This window comes from Pelophylax lessonae, assembly GCF_965119305.1.
Source record: "Pelophylax lessonae genome assembly, chromosome: 1".
Classification (NCBI taxonomy): Eukaryota; Metazoa; Chordata; class Amphibia; order Anura; family Ranidae; genus Pelophylax; species Pelophylax lessonae.
Window position 1 is genome coordinate 64,423,421 of NC_138768.1, and position 21,572 is coordinate 64,444,992.

Consider the following 21,572-nt stretch of genomic DNA (forward strand, 5'->3'; position numbering starts at 1 on the left):
GAACTCCAAGTATGAGTTTTATTGCATAGTTACATTGGTCCAGCTTGAACCATTAAAAGCATACATATGCCATACCCGTGGGACCGCTGTGGAAACGGAGAATCACAGCTGTAGTCACCACTACTACAATGATTGCTGCTGTCTTCTTGGTCCTTTGCATAGCAGCTTTCCTGCTGCATAATAACCACAGGGGGATTACTTGCTCGGCATGGGTGCCATTCACAGAATGCTCTGCCATTTTTTTAGTGAATGCATGGTGTTCTCTGAGCTCGTCCAATCAGAAAACACTTGGCATTCAATGAGAAAAGTGCATTTTAACAATGATAATTTGTTTTGGAAAGATCAGAAGCACTCTAGTCCAGATATGTGGGCATGTCTGGATCTGCAAAAACCATTTAAAATGGCATTTTCCTGTTTATGAATGAATGAATGAAAGGCAGCAAAAAGCTGGACTTACAGATTCAGTAAGACGGCGATCTTCGGCACAGCGCTGCATGTAGAAAGATTTGATCTCAGCTGGGAAGCGGCACAGCAGGATTGGCTCATTAATGCTGTCAGTCATAAATCTTTCTGGAGCCTCTGGAATATCCTAATGTAAAAAAAATTTGATATATAAAACTATAGACAAAATAACTTCTACATTTAACTCCACACCCCTCTTTTCACAATTCCCGTGGCTGTAACAAAGTTACCGGTTTATTCAATTTCTTATCAAAATTAGCAAATCCTCTTCTTCCATCTCCTCTGATACAAGCAACTAGCAACAGCAGCCCCTAAAAATGGCCACTTTCATGAAATGCAACAGGCACAGGCTAAGGTGATGCTGGAGCTTTTATAAAGTTTTAACCTCTGTGCCTTTAAAATTAATGCCACCAGAAAAAAAAAAAAAAAAAAAAAAAAAAAAAAAAAGAAAAAAGAAGGTCACCCTGCAAAAAAAGTTCTACTTAGCAGGCAATGATGTTCGCGCTCCTGCAGCCCCACATTGCCTGAATAATTTTTTGGTGCCTGCAGCCTGTGGATGGCTCCATAATGCGCAGCAGAGGATGCATAATGACCTACATATTTATAAATGTGGTTGGTGTCAGTTAAAGCGGAGTTCCGGGCACAAAAACGATTTTTTTTTTGTGCCCCTCCGCTAGGTAGAGCTCACCTGAAAAGGAATTGGATAGTTATTTTTATTTTTTTTGTTTACTCACCTTTTTATTGAAGATCGTAAATACTCACCTATGACTGCTTCCTCCTCCAGCGCCGAGGCTCACCCCGTCACTTCCTGCCTCGCGATGATTCCTGGGAGCTAAACGTCATAGCTCCCAGGAATCAATGCGACGGCACCGGCCCCGCTCGTCATTTCCGGGCGACGCCGCATTCCCCTGCTAAACAGCTTCTGGGCATGCCCAGAAGCTGTTTAGGAATGCGGCACCGCGCCGGAAGTGACGAGAGGGGCCAGTGCAGTGCATTCTGGGACACGAAGACGCGGAAGAAGACAGAGAAGAGGACCGCGCCGGCTTCAACTGCCCACAACAGAGATGGAAACGCTGTGGAAGAAATTTTCTAAGTAAGTATTTCTTCTAAAAGGTAAGTGCGAACCGGGACAGATCAGAGGCTAGCCATTGTGGAATGTGCTAGCCCTGACTGTCCCGGGGGTATGTTCAGCAAAAAATCATTTCTGTGCCCGGAACTCCGCTTTAAGTGCTTCGGTTATCGGTGTATGGGTAGCTGTGGACGACTTGAAGCAAGGCTTATCGAAAGAAGAATTGACTATATCCTGTAGAGCAGGCATCACTAAATGGCGGCCCGCGGGCCAAGTCCGGACCCAATCAGTGTTCCGTCCGGCCCCGCAGCGGTCACGCCATTTAGGATCTGTTTTTTCCCTCTGCCGCCGCCGCCGCTGCAGCTCTGTCTTTACAGAGCTGACATCGGAGGAGCAGCGCAGTGATTCACGGAGGACGGGGGCTGGTACAGTTAACTGATTGGTAGCTAGATCTGCCCTGTATTGTAGCAACCAATCAGTTACCTGGGGCAGGTCCCGCCCTCCGTGCATCCCTTTGAGCACTTCCGATGTAAGCTGCTGTGCCTCAGATGTCAGCCACGCTGCCCTGTTTAAGGTAGGACAGGGAAGAGGCACTAATAATGTAAAGGGGGAAAGATATCAAAGAGGAAGAAAAGTAAAGGAGTGATACGGAATGAAGGGGGATGGGGTTCTACAAAGGGGGTGAGGATTAGAATGTGAAGGGGGGCTGGAGACTGCAGTGTGAAGGGGGGTTTTAAAAAAAAGGAGATGAGCACAGGAATGTCTGAGGGTGCTATAAAGGGGGTGAGGACAGGAATGTTAATGGGGGGCTGGGGACTGCAGTGTGAAGGAGGGGCACAATAAAATGGGGGAGGACAGTTATGTGAAGGGGGTGCTATGAAGGGGATGAGGACATTTATATGAAGGGGGTGCTATGAAGGGGGGGGGGAGGACAGTTATGTGAAGGGGGTGCTATGAAGGAGGTGAGGACAGTTATGTAAAGGGGGTGCTATAAAGGGGGAGGACAGTTATGTGAAGGGGGTGCTATGGAGGGGGTGAGGACAGTTATGTGAAGAGGGGTGCTATGAAGGGGGTGAGGGCAGTTATGTGAAGGGGGTGCTATAAAGGGGGGGACAGTTATGTGAAGGGGGTGCTATGAAGGGGGTGAGGACAGTTATGTGAAGGGGGGTGCTATAAAGGGGGGGAGGAAAGTTATGTGAAGGGGGTGCTATGAAGGGGGGGAGGACAGTTATGCAAAGGGGGGTGCTATAAAGGGGGGGGGGGAGGATGATTATGTGAAGGGGGTGCTATAAAGGGGGGAGGAATGTTATGTGAAGGGGGGTGCTATAAAGAGGATGAGGACAGGAATGTGAAGGGGGGCTGGGGACTGCAATGTGAAGGAGGGGTACTATAAAGGGGGCGAGAACAGGAATGTGAAGGGTGGGTGATATGAAAGGGGCTTAGAATTGCAATTTAAAGTAGGGGGTGATATAAAGGGGGGCCACTGACAAAAATGTGAAGGGCTGAGGACTGTAATGTGAAGGGGGGATGATGTACAGGGGGACTGAGAACACTGATGTAATAAAAAGGATTGTGATGTGAAGGATTGTGGACTAGGTTCACATTGTTGCGTAACGCGTGTAGGCGGCCCATTTATTTCAGTGGGCTGCCTTGTAAGCAGAAACGCAGAAAAATAAGTCCCTGACCTTTTTTTTCTTTTTAATTGCGCCGTACCAAGCTACATGGTACTGTGGCATCATGTGATGTGGCACTCGTAAAGACGCGCCATGTTTGCGCATTGTGCAGAGGTTCTTGAGAGCCAAACATATGATTCGGACCTCGGTTGGAAGAAAATTTTACCTACTGGACCTTCATGAATTTTAATTCATTACCCCTGCTGTAGAGGTTCCTGAAGTATTAACTGCACTTAACACAAATATCTAACAAAGATTTAAAGGATGTATAGCTAAAACATTTGTTCTGGATAGAGTAGGAAAGGGTTAAAATTTGAGCTATGACTAAGCACTAGTGAAGGTGCGAAATGCGTCAGTTTTTTATTTGTTCCTGTACCTCTAAGATGCTGAATGGATTTTATTTATTCCAATAAATGTGAGTTGCATCGGAGTGCAGCTGTCCGGACGTTTTTATTTTCTTATGCTATGCAGGCAGAGCCATCCCCCTCTCTCTGTGCCTAACAAGGTTCACCTGAGGATTATTCACCTTGAGCATACCTATCTCTTCATTGCTAAAATGTATCAGTTTATTTTTTGCCACTGTTCCATTTGGGAAATTTCCCTTCACTTCCTGTCCCAGAGAAAGAGGATAATCTCCTGTTTTTAGGGAGTTGCCCCCACTGGAAGATTTTGTAAAAAAAAAAAAAATGATACGCACATCTTTTTTGCAGGAAAAAAAAAGTGCATTTAATATATATATATATATTTTTTTACTCTGCAGCCTGTAAAGCATTGCAACCGCAAATCAGCAAATCAAAGTGCAATATCAGGATCCTGCAGACACTCAGTCAGCTGTCTACTCATTCCTCCTGTACAGGCAGACAGCTGCTGAAGTCCAGGAAGAACCAATGAACTAGGAGAGTGCTCACCAGTGTCCTTGCAGTTCATTGACAACTACAAGCCATCTGACGTAAAGGAAGATGGTAGTTGTAGTTCATTCATTCACAGGCAAAACCATGTGGGCAGAGCCATGCACAGCCGTGCGACTCCTAAAAAGTGACAGCGGGTGCGAGGAGAAGGGGAGAGAAGGCGCAGGAGCTGAAATAGGATACATGCGCCACCCTAAAAACCAGTGGAACATGTACCATGTTCCAAAGGTGAACTTATCCTTTAATGACATGCCAAGGACCAGAAAATATTTTACCTCCCCAAACTCATAGTAGGTGTCATCATCCTTATTGACATCATGTTCTTTGAGCCAGGTGATGGCCTCAGAGTAATTCATTCTTCTGAAGGGACGCTTTGGTGGCTTGAATTCCTGCAAACAACATGTTAGAGAGTTAGAACTAAGAAAAGTCCAACTCAGTGCATGTGACAAATACTGTGTAGCATTAGAGAGATTTACATTTGAAAGCTGTACAAAAATATTGTATGCACTCACACAAAATCAATATGCATTACTTTAAAAAAAAAAAAAAATGGTAGAAGGGTTTATTTTCTGTAATTCGACCTTAATACACTTGCCGACCGCCCCACGCAGATTTACTGCGGCAAGGCGGCTCGGCTGCGCATAATAACATAGATCTACGCTATTAGACACAGCGGGAGGCAGACCACAGGAAGAGCAGTCTTAGTCACAGCCGGCCTCCTGCAATCTTCGGCTGGACTGACAAAAGAGCAGTCTTGTATGTAAACAATGCAAGACGGCTCTTCTGTCAGAGAGGCAGGGAAAGATTGTGTGATTCAGCTTCTGCCTCGGTTAAATCCATCCCCCACAAAATTAGTAAGCACAGATTTAACCCCTTGATCACCCCAAGTGTTAACCCCTTCCCTGCCAGTGTCATTTATACAGTAACAGTGTATGGTATTTAGTACTGATTACTATATTAATGTCACTGGTCCCCAAAAAGTGTCAAAAATGTCAGTTAGAGGTCTGATCTGTCTGCCGAAATGTCGCAGTCCCGATAAAAATCGTTGATTGCCGCGCCATTACTAATAAAAAAAAATAAAGTCCATAAATCTATCCCGTAGTTTGCAAACGTTATAACTTTTGCGCAAACCAATTATACCCTTTTTGGGATTTTTTTTTTTTTTTTACAAAAATATGTAGCAGAATACAAATTGGCCTAAACTGATAACAAAATTAGATTTTTAAATTTTTTTTTATTGGGAATTTTTTCGAGCAGAAAGTAGAAAATATTGGTGATTTTTCAAAATTGTCGCTTTTTTTTTGTTTATAGAGCAAAAACGAAAAATTTCAGAGGCGATCAAATACCACCAAAAGAAAAAAAAGGACATCAATTGTATTTGGGTACAGCGTCGCACAACCGCGCAATTGTCAGTTAAAGCAATGCAGAGCCGAATCACAAAAAATGGCCTGGTCATTAAGGGGGTAAACCTTCCAGAGCTGAAGTGGTTAATGTCAATGCCAGTGTTTAACCACTTCAGTCCCCACTTCAGCCCCAAGCCCATGACACTTTGTTTACAAGTTAAAATCACTATTTTTTGCTAGAATACTACTTAGAACCCCCAAACATTGTATGTATGTATGTATGTATGTATGTATGTATGTATGTATGTATGTATGTATATATATATATATATATATATATATATATACACATACATATATTTTTTTTTAGCGAAGACTCTGGAAAATAAAATGGCGGTCCTTGCAATATTTTTTGTCACGCGGTTTTTGCGCAGCGGTCTTTCAAACGCCATTTTTTTGAGAAAAATTATGAAAAATCATATTTCACTGCATTTAAAAAAAACTAAACAGTAAAGTTAGCCCATTTTTTTGTATATTGTGAAAGATGATGTCACGCCGAGTAAATAGATACCCAACATGTTACAGTTTAAAATTGCGCACACCCGCGGAATGGCGACACGCGACTTCCCATATACATTTTCTATCGTGCGCGAGCTGGCGGCGACAGGGGCGGCTAAAATATGTTTGGTTTTTTTTTCCTATTTATTTCTTTCAATTTTAACACCGGTTTTAAAAAAATCTGATCACTTTTATTGCAATGTAAACATCCCTTGTGACAGCAATAGGCAGTGACAGGTACTCTTTATGGAGGGATCGGGGGTCTAAAAGACCCTAGACCCCTCCACTACACTTCCATGTATTCAAAACGCTGAAAATTGCATTTTTGAATACATTCACTTTTTGAAACTGCCGCCTTTAGCAGCAGAGTAACCCGGATGTGATGTAATGGACACCGCCTCCGAGTTACATCATCAGAGACCCGATCAAAGCCGCTTTCGCTTTGATCGGGACTCCATCCAGCCGGCGGACGCGCCGGCTGGTTGCTCGGGTCTCCCGGTGGGACGGGAGACCTGGGCAGAGACGCGGAAAGAGGGGGGAATCCCCTCCCGCTCGCGGGGGTAACGATCGAGCTCGGTCCTTACCGCCGGCTCTAAAAAACGGTACCTGGAAGATGCCTCTAGCTAGAGGCATCACCCCGGTACAACCACTTAAAAGGCAGTTTGCATTAAAAAAGGAAAAGCTGTTCCTGTGAAAAACACCTACCGGGTGCAGCTCCATGACCAAAGGGGCCACAGGTGACTTCATCACTCTGTCCACAACATCGCACACCAAATCTTCCAGGCGGTTTAGCAAATCATCATATGTCATGAAAGGACATTCAGCTTCTATGTGTGTGTATCTAAAATCAAACACAGACAGAAATATAATAAGAGGTCCAATCAAACTATACAATTAAATGCCAACAATAACTATTAGCAGTTACAGCGCAGCAATTAGTTTAAAGCGGAGTTCCAGCCATTTCACTCACAATGGTCCAGCGATGCGGCCGCCCGAAGCCTCGATCCTCTCCCTCGGCATCACTGCTGTGGGCCCCCGGCTGTGACAGTTTGCGGCTTCACAGCCGGGTACCCACTGCGCATGCGCGAGTCGCGCTGCGCGCCGTGATTGGCCGGCAATCTTCTGGGACCTGACATGTCCCAGAAGATTGCAGGGAGGGAGGAGCTGAGGAGAACTTCCGCTCAGGGCGCCGCGGAAGTGGGAGCGGGTACCTGTCAAAACTAGGTACCCGCTCCCCCCCCCCAAAAATGCCATGCCAAATGTGGCATGTCAGGGGGTTAGGACCACCTAAAGCGGAAGTTCCACTTTTGGGTGGAACCCCCTTTCATACGGGCGCACCGCCCAACGGAGTCCACTCTGCTCAGCAGGGGGATCGATCCACCGATCCCCGCTGAGCAGGCGGATGACAGCTCCTTCTCCACTCTGTGTGCAGAGATGGAGCTGTCAGATCCCCGCTGTCTTCTATGGGGAGATCGGATGATAACGGACCGCCTATCCGTTATCATCCTATCCCATCCTCCAGACGGATGAAAATAGGGTTTGCATCCATCCGGATTTCACGGACAGGATCGGAATCGGACAGCAGTGGGTGTCAGCATAGATGTCTCCACTGACACTTGCTGCTCCATAGGGATGCATGGAGATCCGATCAGGTCCGCCTGAAAAACTGATAGGCGGATCGGAACACCCGTGTAAAAGGGGCCTTAGTGTTGGATAAAGTAAGGAAGATTTAAAATCCATTTCAAGTATCTATTGCTGTCCCCGTTGGGGAGGAATTCCTCTCACTTCCATTCCCTCTAATCAGGACAGAAAGAAACAACAGATGTACAAACAGGTGGAGATGGTATGCTAGATTAGTAAAAAAAAAAAATATGTCTGACCAACCCCACATTCAGTGCTCTTACTCAGCCAAGTGACGCCTCGTCCTGGACTGTTCAGCACGATAGGATTGTGCAATGCAGAATGTGTCTCCCAGTGCTGGAATACAGGTCTCCAGGTACAGCTGTGAAGACTGGGTCAGGTACGCCTCCTCCCCAAAATAGTCCAGCTTGAAAAGAGTGGAGCCGCCCTCGACTTGCGTTTGGACCAAGGTTGGCGGTGTCACCTGTGAATAAAGTCACATGTTTTGTCGTGTTATAAACAGATGATTTACACTGCACAGCATTACAGGATATGAGAGCACTATATAAAATCAATCATAAAAAAACATTATCTAAATAAGTGACATGCTACAAATGTGATCAGTGAAAAAGTTCCAAAAGTGCAATGGGGTTGACCTAAAAAGGATAAGTTCACCTTTTAACAAAAAAAGAATAAATGCACATTTTTTTTTTTTTAAGGTAAAAAAAAATGTGCATTTACTTTTTTTTGTTGTTTTGGGAGCCTGTAAAGCATTGCACCAGCGATCAGCAGATCACGGGTGCCAGGCAGAACGACTTTTTGTGCGCACCTCGTACGGCCAGGCAGACACTGACAGGAAGAGTGAATAAACTACCATGGCGCTCAACAGCGCCATGGTCGTTCATTGAGAACTACAAGCCGACATTGGGATTTGGAGTTGTCCATTCACAGAGGACTGTGAATGAATGACACAGCCAGGGGGGCGGAGTGCCACACAGCCATGTTAGTTTCAAAGAGGGACAGCAAGCACCCAGGGCCCAAGGAGATGTCTGCCTACTGTCACTGGGGGGGTTGAAGGGTAATGGCTGCAGCAACATGTTACATGTTCCACCCTAAATACAGGCTGAACATGTAACATGTTCCAAAAGGCGAACTTAACCTTAAGTACATTATCATCTATTTCAACTTTACTAGCTGTAAATCAAACTTTATTTTCCTGTACTTACATTTCCCTTTTTTGGAAGATCTCTGCACAGTGTTCCTCCCTGCTGTGCTTCCCTGACTTCCTATTACTGTAATCTAATGCATCACAACTACATTGGGAGCACAGCACCAGAGAACATGACTTGATTTTCTATATGATGCCTGAACTGCGCATGCGCTAAACACCGAATCACAATTAGATTTTTATGCTGCCCGCAATGCTTATGCATTCTTCAAGAACAGAAAATGTGCCCCCCATGCACAAGAAACAGCATATGAAGATGGAGTCTGGGGTGAGAACCACTTTACCCCCGCTCACTGTGACTCTACTGCAGCACAGTGGCTTGTTCCCGTCCAGCGACGTAGACCTACGTCGCTGGACTCCTCCCCTTGTGGGCGGTGCGTGCGCGCCGCCGGAGGCTCGCTCCCGCTGTATTCAGTCACAGCGGGAGTCAGGCCAGGGGAGGAGCGGCGATGATCACCTCCGCTCTTCCCCGGTCGGGGAATCGAGTCTTGAGATCCGCCCACTTGTGTAAACAAAGCGGGCGGATCTCCTAAGTGACAGGCAGTGTCAGATTGCAGGGTTCAGCATAGCTGAACCTGCGATCTGTCCTTATGTCACTCAGTCACCTCCCCCCACACACGTCACTAAGCACCAGGCATACATTAACCCCTCCCTCTCCAATAAAATTAACTCCTTCCCTGCCAGTTTAATTTTTACAGTAACAGTGATTACTGCAGTAATGTCACTGGTCCCCCAAAAGTGTCAAAAATGTCAGTCAAGGGTCCGATCTGTCCGCCGCAATGTCGCAGTCCCGCAAAAAAAAAAAAAAAAAAAACGCAGATCGCCGCCATTACTCGTTAAAAAAAAAACACCGAAAATCTTTCCCTTTGTTAGTAAACGCAATAACTTTTGCGCAAACCAATCAAAATACGCTTATTGTGATTTTTTTACCAAACATAGGTAGCAGAAAACAAAATTGGCCAAAAATTTTAAAAAAAATTTAGATTTTTACATTTTTTGGGGGGGAATTTCATATTAAAAAAAAACAAATTTTTTATTTTTTTTCAAAATTTACGCTCTTTTTTTGTTTATAGCGCAAAAAGTAAAAATCGCACAGGTGATCAAATACCACCAAAAGAAAGCTCTATTTGTGGGGAAAAAAAGGAGGTAAATTTAGTTTGGGTAAGGCGTCGCACAACCGCGCAATTGTCCGTTAAATTCGCACAGTGCCGAATCGCAAAAAGTGGCCTGGACGTAAGACAGCAAAATCCTCCGGTGGTAAAGTGGTTAAAGTGGCTACATGCGGCCTTCAGGGAAACCCTAAAAAGGAACCACCCTATAGGCAAAAATTATTATTATTATTATTAGACAGGATTTGTATAGTGTAGACAGTTTACACAGCGCTTTACAACTTGAGGATGAAACACACCAAAAACTTTCAGAGGCTCATTATGCTGCAAAGACTGCACATAAAAAAGGGACTTGACACAATTGCCTCATTTCCACTGAGCGGATCAGTTCGGTACGGTATGCTATTTTAAGTGTTTCCATTATGAAAGTGGCCCATACAACCGAACCAAACCGCACCATTCCTGGTCCTCCTTCAGATGTAGGGCCATAGGAAATGGTACGGTATGGTTAAGGCGGAGCTACTGGCATCACACGATACATTCCACTGATTGGTGGACAGGAAAACGTCAATGCTCACGTCAAATGAAAGCACAAAACAATCACCACGTTTGGTGTGAACCCTGCATGGCCCCTGGTGGTCCGACTTGCAATGGAAACGCTCACCTGAATAGGCCGGACCATTCTAACCCTTCCAAACTGTACCGACCCGAACCGTTCCGCTCAGTAGAAACGAGGCAAATAATAAAAAATTCTTAGAGGGTTTCATATCACTTTAAAAAATATGAGAATCTTAACTCAAAAAATTGTGTGAATATTAACTTCAGTTATCCAGTGAAAAGCAAATCCCTGTTCATTTTGAATAATCAATCAATTGTAGATGTAATTCATGATTAAATAATAGAAATGAATACAATTTTTTGAGTGAAGATTCTCAACATCTTTAGTAAATAAGAGCACAGAGGTTTACACTTTAAGCAAAAAAATCTGATAGCTTCAAAAGGGAGAGAGACAATTTTTTATAACGACAGAAGAACGTGCCTCATAGTAGCCACGGTCAAAGAAGTGACTTCTAAAGCAGTTGATAACCGTGGAGCGAACTTTGAAGATTTTGGACATGTTCTCTCCACGAATCATCATGTGACGGTTGTTTAGCTGGACGTCCACATCGGATTCTTCATTCAGGAGGTTATCAGCTCCTCCGGCAGGGGCCAGACCAATCAATTCCCAGTAATCACAGACTAGTTCATGTCCTCCTGGGGCCTGCAAATAATAAAAAAAAAAAAAGACAGGAGACCAATGTAATACTATTATGTATATGAAAAAAATTCAACACACAATTCTTACATATCCACTTGCCCTCCAGAAAATTTACTCCCCCATCATGACCAGGCCATTTTTTGCTATACAGCACTGCGTTACTCTGTCAATTGCGCAGTCATGCAACGCTGTACCCAAATAAAATTTGTTATTTTTTTCTCCCACAAATAGAGCTTTCTTTTGATGGCATTTGATCACCACTGCATTTATTTTTTTGTGCTTTAAACAAAAAAGACCGTCAATTTAAAAAAAACAAGAAAAAACAAACAAACAAACATTCTCCTATAAGCCCCCGTTCACACTAAGGCGACCTGTGAGGCGACCTGGTCGCCTCACAGGTCGCCTCCCATAGGGAAGCTGCGGACCCATTCTAATAGGAGCGACACAAGTCGCTCCGACTTAGAAAAAGGGTCCGGAGCTTCTTTGGGGCGACCGCCATAGACTTCAATGTTATGAAGTCCGTGGCGGCCGCTCCGAAGTCGCGGCGCGCTGCTCGCATCGCGACCTCGGAGGTCGCGGTGCGAAGTAGCGTCGCTTGCATGTGAACGGGGGCTTAAACATATCCATTAAAAAAATGTAAAAAATAAAAATAAATAAAAGTTCTTCATACATTTAGGCCAATATATATTCTGTTACATATTTTTGGTAAAAAAAAAATCCCAATATACGCATATTAATTGGTATATGCAAAAGTTATAGCGTCTACATACTATGGTACTTGGTGTATATACTGGAATTTTCATACTAGCAATAGCGGCGATCAGCTACTTCTAGCGGGACTGCGATAGTGCGGTGGACAATCGTACACTAACTGACACTTTGTGGAAACCAGTGACACTATAGTGATCAGTGCTAAACATATGTACTAATGAGACTGGCTGGGAAGGGGTGTTAAACTAGGGCGATCACAGGGTGTACTGTGTGCCTAGCCAGTGTTTTTTGTGTACTGCATGTGCTGCTTTTACTAAGGGAATTGATGGATTTCCTGCTTTGCAGGGACACAAAATCCTTCACTTTCCACTAGAGCTGCACGATTAATCGTATGAAAATCGCAATCTTGATTCACCCCCCCCCCCCCCCGACGATCTAAACCTGACATATGCTCGATTCTTTGCATAGCTTCAAGGAAGCATAGAAAACAGCTGTGGAAAAAAAAAAGCCTCCCAAACGCTATCAGCATTAAGGCTCCGTTCACATGTAGGCGTTTTTGGGGAGTTTTTCTGCTCTAGGATCAGCTCTCAAAACGCCCAACAAGACAAATCCTATTAATTTCAATGGCCCCTGTTCACATCTGAGCGTTTTGACGCTGTAAGCAAAACGCCCAACGCTCAAAAAAGTACATGAGCTTCTTTTTGGACAGATTACAGGCGTTTTCCATTGGTTTCTATTCAATCTAAAAACGCCTGCACAAAAAACGCCTGTAAATCGCGGTAAAAATCGTGGTAAAAAACGCGCGAAAACGCTACGCTCAGGTGTGAATGTAGCCTAAGTCTCCCAGTAACTATAAACAAAATGATTACATTGTATCTTTTCCTTCCCTCTGCCAGAGAGAAAGGAAGTTTAACCTCTTAGGCTGCATTCACATGTCAGCGTATGATCGCGGGCAGAACCGCCGTGGTTCCGCCCGCGATCCGGAGATTTATTGCAAATCGCGGGACGCCTAGCGTTGCCCGTTGATTTGCAATAGCCCCCCAAACGCCGAGCGATGTTGCCGCGATTTACGCCCGCCGAATCACGGCAACATCGCGCAAACAAAATCGCGGGACGCAATACGCTCCAAAAAAGTACAAGAGCTTCTTTGGAGCGTATTGCGTCCCGCGATTTTGTTTGCGCGGCGTTGCTGCGATTCGGCGGGCGTAAATCGCGGCAACATCGCTCGGCGTTTGGGGGGCTATTGCAAATCAACAGGCAACGCTAGGCGTCCCGCGATTTGCAATAAATCTCCGGATCGCGGGCGGAACCGCGGCGGTTCTGCCCGCGATCATACGCTGACATGTGAATGCAGCCTTAAAGACTAGACCTTTTTCTGACACTTGTTCTTGCAAGTTAAAATCATTTTTTTTTTGCTAGAAAAGTACTTAGAACCCCCAAACATTTTATATATTTTTTTAGCAGAGACCCTACAGAATAAAATGGCGATTGTTGTAATATTTTATGTCACACTGTATTTGCGCAGCAGTCTTTCAAACGCAATTAATAGACTTTAATGAATAAAAAAAAAAAAACGTAACAGTAAAGTTATCCCAATTTTTTTTTGTTACACAGAGAATCGTGATCTTTATTCCAAGCTAAAAAATCGTGATTCTCATTTTGGCCAGAATCGTGCAGCTCTACTTTCCACCTGTCAGAACTGAGCTCTGCCATGTTCTGTGTCTCTGCCCGATGAACGGCAGTGGGTGCCGGCAGACATTCATGTGTGATTCTGCACAGGAGGGCCATCCTGTAGCACTATATCTGCTATAGGGTGGTATTTAGCTGCATATAGAGGAGTAAATGATCTTGCAGGGGCTGAATGCAATTAAGGCACTCTTATATTTCAATATTTTTATGGAAAAGATCTGGTAACAGAAAGAACACTGGAAGAAAGCAAATTCTCAGGCTGTCATCATATCAAAACACAAGTAAATAATGTGTGAACAGTGGAGATCCAACATTGGAAGAAAAAAGGCATACATCAGGCAAGGAATGGTCTCAGGGTAATATCCAAAAGTTAAATGTGCTCTCCATCATCGTGAAGAAATAAAACAAAAAGACAAAGTCCTGAGCAATAATGGGTCCAAGAGTAAACATTTCCAATCGGTGTCCAGGAATATAGCCAAGTATGACGGAGAGCAAGAACAAAGGCATGGTACAGGGGTACGGGTGAGAGGACAATAATGTAAGCAGTGAAACCCCCCAACCCTAATTCCTGTGAGGATCGTTGGGCCCAACAACTGTATAAGTCCCTAAAGACAACAGAATACACATTAAATGTAAAAAAAAAAAAAAAGGGGGGGGGGTGGTGGTGTTGGGGGAAGAAAGAAATAAAGGGGGAGAAAGAAATAAAGAAGGAGAAGAGGGAAAAGAGGGTCAGTCTGGAGCTCATTGGGGGACCAAGATACAACTAATCAACTGATCCCATATCTTATCAAACCTTTTTAGAATTGTTATGAAGTGTATATGCATGATCTTGTCATTGACCATGATCCAATTAAAGCGGAGTTCCACCCAAAAGTGGAACTTCCGCTTTAGGGAGTCCTGACCCCCTGACATGCCACATTTGGCATGTCATTTTTTTTGGGGGGGGGGAGCGGGTACCTAGTTTTGACAGGTACCCGATCCCACTTCCGCTCGGAGCGCCGCCCTGAACGGAAGTTCTCCTCTCCCCCTCCCTCCCTGCAATCTTCTGGGACACGTCAGAGGTCCCAGAAGATTGCCGGCCAATCAACACGCGCAGCGCGACTCGCGCACGCGCAGTGGGTACCCCGCTGTGAAGCCGCAAACTGTCACAGCCGGGTGCCCACAGCAGTGATGCCGGCGCCGAGGGAGAGGATCGAGGCTTCGGGCGGCCGCATCGCTGGACCGTTGGACAGGTGAGTGAATGGCTGGAACTCCGCTTTAAGTTTGTTCTGGACGTAATCAAGGTAAATAACCGACTGCTTCCAATGCCTAGCAATTGAGATCCTTGCTGCCAACAACATGCAAGTGATCAATTTCACTGACTTTCTGGGCAGTTTGTGAAAAAGGCCTTCTTCTGAGGATCTGCAAATGTTCACCCCCCGTCACCAAGTTTATAAGGGTAAATATCCTGATCCAGAATCTAATCACGAGGGGGCATTGCCACCAGATGTGATGCATCGTCCAATTAGGTACTCTTAAAGTATACATGAACCCTGGGAGCTACTTTTTTAGCAGGTTTAGTATCATGCCTCACCATATACAGTTTTCTTAAGCAATTTTTTTTTTTGTGAATCTGTTTAGAAGTCTCTTGCCTGAAGATCCTGCTAGTAACATCACCTACTATTGCAGCAAGAAGACAAAGCTAAATCACTGTCTCACCATTAGCAACAGCATTGTCAGCTTGCCATGTGTGATCCTTCAATTAAGTGTTGGACTGCCAATCAGATCCAACAACTAACTGAAGGAGCGGGCATCCGGGCAGGTAGTCCCTTGTAGTATTACAGGGTTGTTGGTTGATCTAAATGAGATTGTAGAATCAGGTTGTATTGTGTATGGATGGATTTAAACTAGGGATCGACCGATTATCGGCAAAGCCAATATATCGAGGGCCGATATGCACTTTCCCCCGATATATCAGAATCGGCCCCGGAGATTACTGATATTGCCAATATGTCGTAAAGTGCTTGTACCGGAGTGATGCCTGTAGCTAGAGGCATCACCCCGGTACCGGCATTCATAGCCGACGGTCGGCTGTCTTGTAATGACAACAGATGTGGCTAAGAAGCCACTCGGCTGTCATTACAAGGAGCAGGAGGGGACATTCCTCCCCCTCCCGCGGCTCGCCCAGGTCTCCAGTCCCACTGGGAGACCTGGACAACCAGCCTGCACGGCCGCCGAAGACCCGATCGTAGCCGCATTCGGCTCTGATCGGGTCTCCATGTAAAAACCCGGAGGTGATGTCATGACATCGCTTCCGGGTACTCTGCGCCAGATAAAAAAAAATGACAGCATTTAAAACAGCCAAACTTGGCGTTTTAAATGCTTTTAAGTGCAGCGGAGGGGTTTGGGATCTTTTAGACCCCGAGGTCCCTCCACAAGAGTACCTGTCAAGTAAAAAAAAAAAAAAAAAATGTTTTAAATGTACGAAAATATCAGCGCATATCGCCCAATACCGATACGCGATGACCAAAATATTGGTATCAGCAATGAAAAACCGATATCGGTCGATCACTAATTTAAACCTACTCAGGTTTATCAAATCCCATTTGATTAAAGACCCGAGTGGTTAAAATGTGTCACCCTGAGGAGCCTAAAGGCTAGTACACACTATAAGGAAGTTGAGCAAACATTTTCGTCCAAAGAATTTACGTACGATTTTCGTATAGTGTGTACAGAACTTTTTACAGACGATTCCGAATTTTTGTACGAAAATTCTCGAAGGGACAAACTCCAAAATTTTTCTCGTATGGGAAAAAAGGAGCGATTTTCGTTTATTATGTACCATTTTCGTACGATTTTTGTACAAGAAATATCTGAAAAGAAAAAAAGACTGCGCGTGATCAGAAACAATAAACAACAAAAAAAAGCCTTTGTCGTACGAGAATTTTCATACAAATTTTCGTAGCAATTTTCTGTGAAACGAGGAAAATCAGACAATCGTTCGCCCGATTTTCTTATAGTGTGTACCCCACTTAAGAGTATACAGCTAAAGGTTTCCACCAGACTGCTATTATCCCCAGAGGGGAACTGCTTGTTCTGACCCGCTTGTGAGAAAGGGGTCAGAATTTAAGGGGCGAGGCTTAATTGATCGGGTGGCGGAGAAGCACTGAGCACTGAATTTTTGTTTATAAGCACTGAAGGTGAATGCTATTGTGTCAATTCTGACCCAACCTATATATACTTTATGGACATTTTATATTGCACTTTATTTTGCACCGTTTAAATTGATTATTGTAGATATCTGGAGCAGCACTGTTTTTTTTTGTGTGATTTCGTGTATTTGGTACCTGTCTTGCAATGCTATAACAAAAGGATATCATTTTATATTCTGATCAACTTGTGGTTTCCACTCATACCTGTTTTCCATCTGGCACTAGGTTCAGGGTTCCATATACAGCAACTGTGCTTTCTGTAGACAGGACAAGTCCGTTGTAGCACTGGCACTGAAAATAAAAATGTACATTTATAAAGATCGAGTCACACTAACAAAAATTTGTATTGAAGCAGACTGTTATACAAAATCTCTCTTGAAGGCATCAGAATACAGAAACAATACTAGTAAGGACTGTTAGGCTAGAAACTCACCAATTTATCGCTAAGGACACACTGCAGGTATCCCGTACCATCCCGGAGCACCACGAACATTAAAGTCTTGCCTAAGGCAAACAAATAATAAAAAGGAGTGAGACTATATCTGAAACAGACCAAAAACAGTAAATAGATATAAAGTTGTGATTTTAAGATGGTTTTTATACTATTTAGCTTAAAACAGTAGTAAACTGAGTTTGAACTTTCACCTACAGGTAAGTTTATAATAAACCTTTCCTGCGGGTACCGTGAATATCTCAAAAACTTTCACCATTTCAAAGATTTTCACATTGGCTTCAGATAATGACATTGTTGGCGCCAGTGCAGTAGTTCTGCATTCACTGCACATTGAGTGTGCCCCGATTACAGAGTGCGCCATGCTGCGATGGTGTCTGCAGCGCCCATGCGTGGGAGTGAAGTCATCATGGCCCAGCTATCCAAATGGCTGGAGAGCATGAACCCGGAAGGAAGACCGGGTGGAGATGGCAGTGCCTGGGGCAGAGACAGCCCAGAGCTGGAGAGCTCAGATTTAAAAGGATAGGTCTGTCATAATGTGCTAGTGTGCGGTGGATACTAGCACATTATGGCATAAACATGCAGGATGCCCAATCAAAAAAAAATGTTGTTTACTACCGCTTGGAAGGATAAGTTCACCTTTGGGAATTAGTCACCATGCAACATGTTCCCACACTGCCTGCTCCTGCTGCCTCTGTGTGACAGTAAGGCTAAGTTCATTAGTAGGCGTTTTGGGGCATATTTCTGTTCTAGGATCCGCTCAAAAATGCCCAAAAAAGACAAATCCTATTCATTTCAATGGCCCCTGTTCACATCTGAGCATTTTGAAGTTTTAAGCAAAACGCCCAAAGCTCAAAAAAGTACATGAGCTTCTTTTTGGACAGATTACAGGCGTTTCTATTTTTTTCCATTGGTCATTTGTCAACCTAAAAACGCCTGCACAAAAACACCTGTAAAACGCCTGAAAAAACACCAGAAAAAAAAAAAAAAAAAAAAAACGCCTGTAAATAGCAACGCCAAGATGTGAACGTAGCCTAAACAGAGGACCGTCCGCCTGGCCGTGTCATTCATTAACACAGTTCTGTAAATGGGAAACTACAAGAAGCGACAGCCTTTTGCAGCTGTTGGCTTGTAGTTCTGAATGAACTGCACTGTTGAGTGCTCTTGGTAGTTCATAGTCTCTTCCTGTCAGTGTGTATGGTACGAGCAGACAGATACACTGACAAGTCTGCAGGAGTCCTGCATTGCACACGCAATCTGCTAATCGCAGGTGTGAGGCTTTACAGACTCCAAGTAAAAAAAAAAAAATGCACATATTTAGTTGTTACTTGCAAACAGATATGAAATAAAAAAAAAATTATATATATACTGTGTGTAAATATATATTATACTGTGTGTGTATATATATATATATATATATATATATATATATATATATATATTTTATACTGTGTGTGTGTGTGTGTATTAGACATATGCCGGTTTTCGGTAATTCGATATATCGCGGTATTGCATAGCCAATGTATTGTTATTGTGCCATTTTTAAAATACCGAGTTTCTCTGTCAAGTCTGCCTGACTTGTGAATTGATACATTTCAGTGAGCTGGATGACTCATTCACTCACTCAGCTAACACCTTTCAGCATTAAGTCTCCTAACTATAAACAAAAATGATTACATTGTATCTTTTCCTTCCCTCTGCCAGGGAGAAAGGAAGTTTAACCTCTTAAAGACTGGATCTTTTTCTGACACTTGTTGCTTGCAAGTTAAAATCAGTTTTTTTTTTTGCTAGAAAAGTACTTAGAACCCCCAAACATTTTATATATTTTTTTAGCAGAGACCCTACAGAATAAAATGGCGATTGTTGTAATATTTTATGTCACACTGTATTTGCGCAGCAGTCTTTCAAACGCAATGATTAGACTTTAAAGTGGAGTTCCACCCATTTTTGGAACTTTAGATCTTTGTAATCCCCTTTAAAATGGCTTTTACCAATGGAAACTTTTTTTTTTTTTTTTTTGCTAGTAAATACCTTAATTTTGGCTTTATTCCTCCTCTCCTCACTTCCTGGTCCGATCGGCGATGACGTCATTCGGCGATCCGCAGTGTCTGCTGGGATGTATTCTACTTGCAGTAGCTGTATCTGTACTGAGCCGTGCCTGCCCCGCCTCCGCCCCGCCTCCTCTCATTGAATTGCATTGTATGAATGTATTAAGGCTGTTCTCTGCCCAGCCTCCGCCCCGCCTCCTCTCATTGAGTTGTATTGAGAGGAGGCGGGGCGGAGGCTGGGCAGAGAACAGCCTTAATACATTCATACAATGCAATTCAATGAGAGGAGGCTGGGCGGAGGCTGGGCAGAGAACAGCCTTAATACATTCATACAATGCAATTCAATGAGAGGAGGTGGGGCGGAGGCGGGGCAGGCACGGCTCAGTACAGATACAGCTACTGCAAGTAGAATACATCCCAGCAGACACTGCGGATCGCCGAATGACGTCATCGCCGATCGAACCAGGAAGTGAGGAGAGGAGGAATAAAGCCAAAATTAAGGTATTTACTAGCAAAAAAAAAAAAAAAAAAGTTTCCATTGGTAAAAGCCGTTTTAAAGGGGATTACAAAGATCTATGTATTCCAACCTATTAAAAATGGGTGGAACTCCGCTTTAATGAATAAAAAAAAAAAAAAAAACGTAACAGTAAAGTTATCCCAATTTTTTTTTTTGTTACACAGAGAATCGTGAGAGAATCGTGATCTTTATTCCAAGCTAAAAAATCGTGATTCTCATTTTGGCCAGAATCGTGCAGCTCTAATATATATATATATATATATATATAACACACACACACACACACACACATAGCAGCCCACATTACATTATTATATAGCCATCAAGCAGTGTCTGGCCTACCTGGTGATGACTGGTCCTGGCGCTCTGATCCGATGGCCTGGTCTTTAAAGGGGCAAATCCTTGCGATCCAGAAGTGGTTAAACCTGCAGGAGGACCAGTGTTTTTATCTATTAATGACTTTACTATTGCTTTAGGCCTGGTTCACATGTATGCGGGTTGGGGGCCCACATTTGCACAGGCATAGCAGCCCATTGATGTGAATGGGCTTGAGCTGCTATGCCTGCGTTTTCAGCTGAAAAAAGGTGCATGCAGAATTTAAAAAAATGCAGTGGCCATGAAATCCATCCTTCTTTTGCACCATGCGACTTACCTGCCGTTGCTGCACACGCAAACTGTTTTTAAATGCCGTGCCCACGTATACAAAAAATGCAGAAAGCTTGCCAGAGCAGGAACTGCAGGTTAGTCGCATGGTGCAAAAGCAGGATGGATTTCAAGGCCACTGAATTTTAAAAAAATGCTGCATGCACCTTTTTTCTGCGGAAAATGAGGGCATAGCAGCCCGTTCAAATCAATGGGCTGCTATGCCTGTGCAAATGTGGGCCGCCAACCCGCATACATGTGAACCACCAACCCGCATACATGTGAACCAGGCCTAAAGCAATAGTAAAGTCATTTATAAACAACACCTCCTTCAGGTTTAACCACTTCTTGACCACAAGGATTTGCCCTCTTAATGACCAGGCCATCGGATCGGAGCCGAGCGCCAGGACCAGTTATCACCAGTTAGGCCAGACACTGCTTGATGACCTATTTTAGGCCTGGTTCACAGAGTCTGTACTGACTGACTATATAATAATGTGCATAAGTGAACCAAAGCCCCTAAATTCAGCAATGAAATTGAAGTGAGGTGGAAATTTAATAATTTAAATTTAATAATAGAATACCGTGATAATACCGTATACCGTGGCAAAACCTTAATCAATTAATCGCAGCATGAAAATCTGATACCGTCACAAGCCTAGTGTGTATATATATATATATATATATATATATATATATATATATATAATACTGTGTGTGTATATATATATATATATATATATATATATATATATATATATATATATATATATATATTATACTGTGTGTGTGTGTATATATATATTATACTGTGTGTGTGTGTGTGTGTGTGTGTGTGTGTGTGTGTATATATATATATTATACTGTGTGTGTGTATAATATATATATATATATATATATATATATATATATATATATATATATATATATATATATATATATATATATATATATATATATATATATTTTTTTTTTTTTTAAGGCGACCTGATCCTTTAAAAGAGGACTTTCAAGAATATACAAAACGGCCAATTTAAAAAAAAAAAAAACAACACACAGCTTTCCTGGTCCATTACATGAGTGTTTTTTTTTTTT

At 43.4% G+C, this 21,572-nt stretch overlaps 1 protein-coding gene across 1 annotated transcript in view; it reads right to left on the reverse strand.

Annotated features, from left to right (window-relative positions):
• NARS1 (asparaginyl-tRNA synthetase 1) overlaps positions 1-21,572 on the reverse strand; it is a 44,677-nt gene that overhangs the window by 6,701 nt on the left and 16,404 nt on the right. Inside the window, exons 7-13 of the mRNA XM_082275323.1 lie at positions 17,253-17,323; positions 17,024-17,110; positions 11,010-11,231; positions 7,918-8,117; positions 6,719-6,854; positions 4,388-4,501; positions 458-589 (exon numbers count right to left, since the gene is read on the reverse strand). Coding sequence (XP_082131449.1) covers positions 458-589; positions 4,388-4,501; positions 6,719-6,854; positions 7,918-8,117; positions 11,010-11,231; positions 17,024-17,110; positions 17,253-17,323 — 962 coding nt within the window. The remainder of the gene's footprint in view (positions 1-457; positions 590-4,387; positions 4,502-6,718; positions 6,855-7,917; positions 8,118-11,009; positions 11,232-17,023; positions 17,111-17,252; positions 17,324-21,572) is intronic.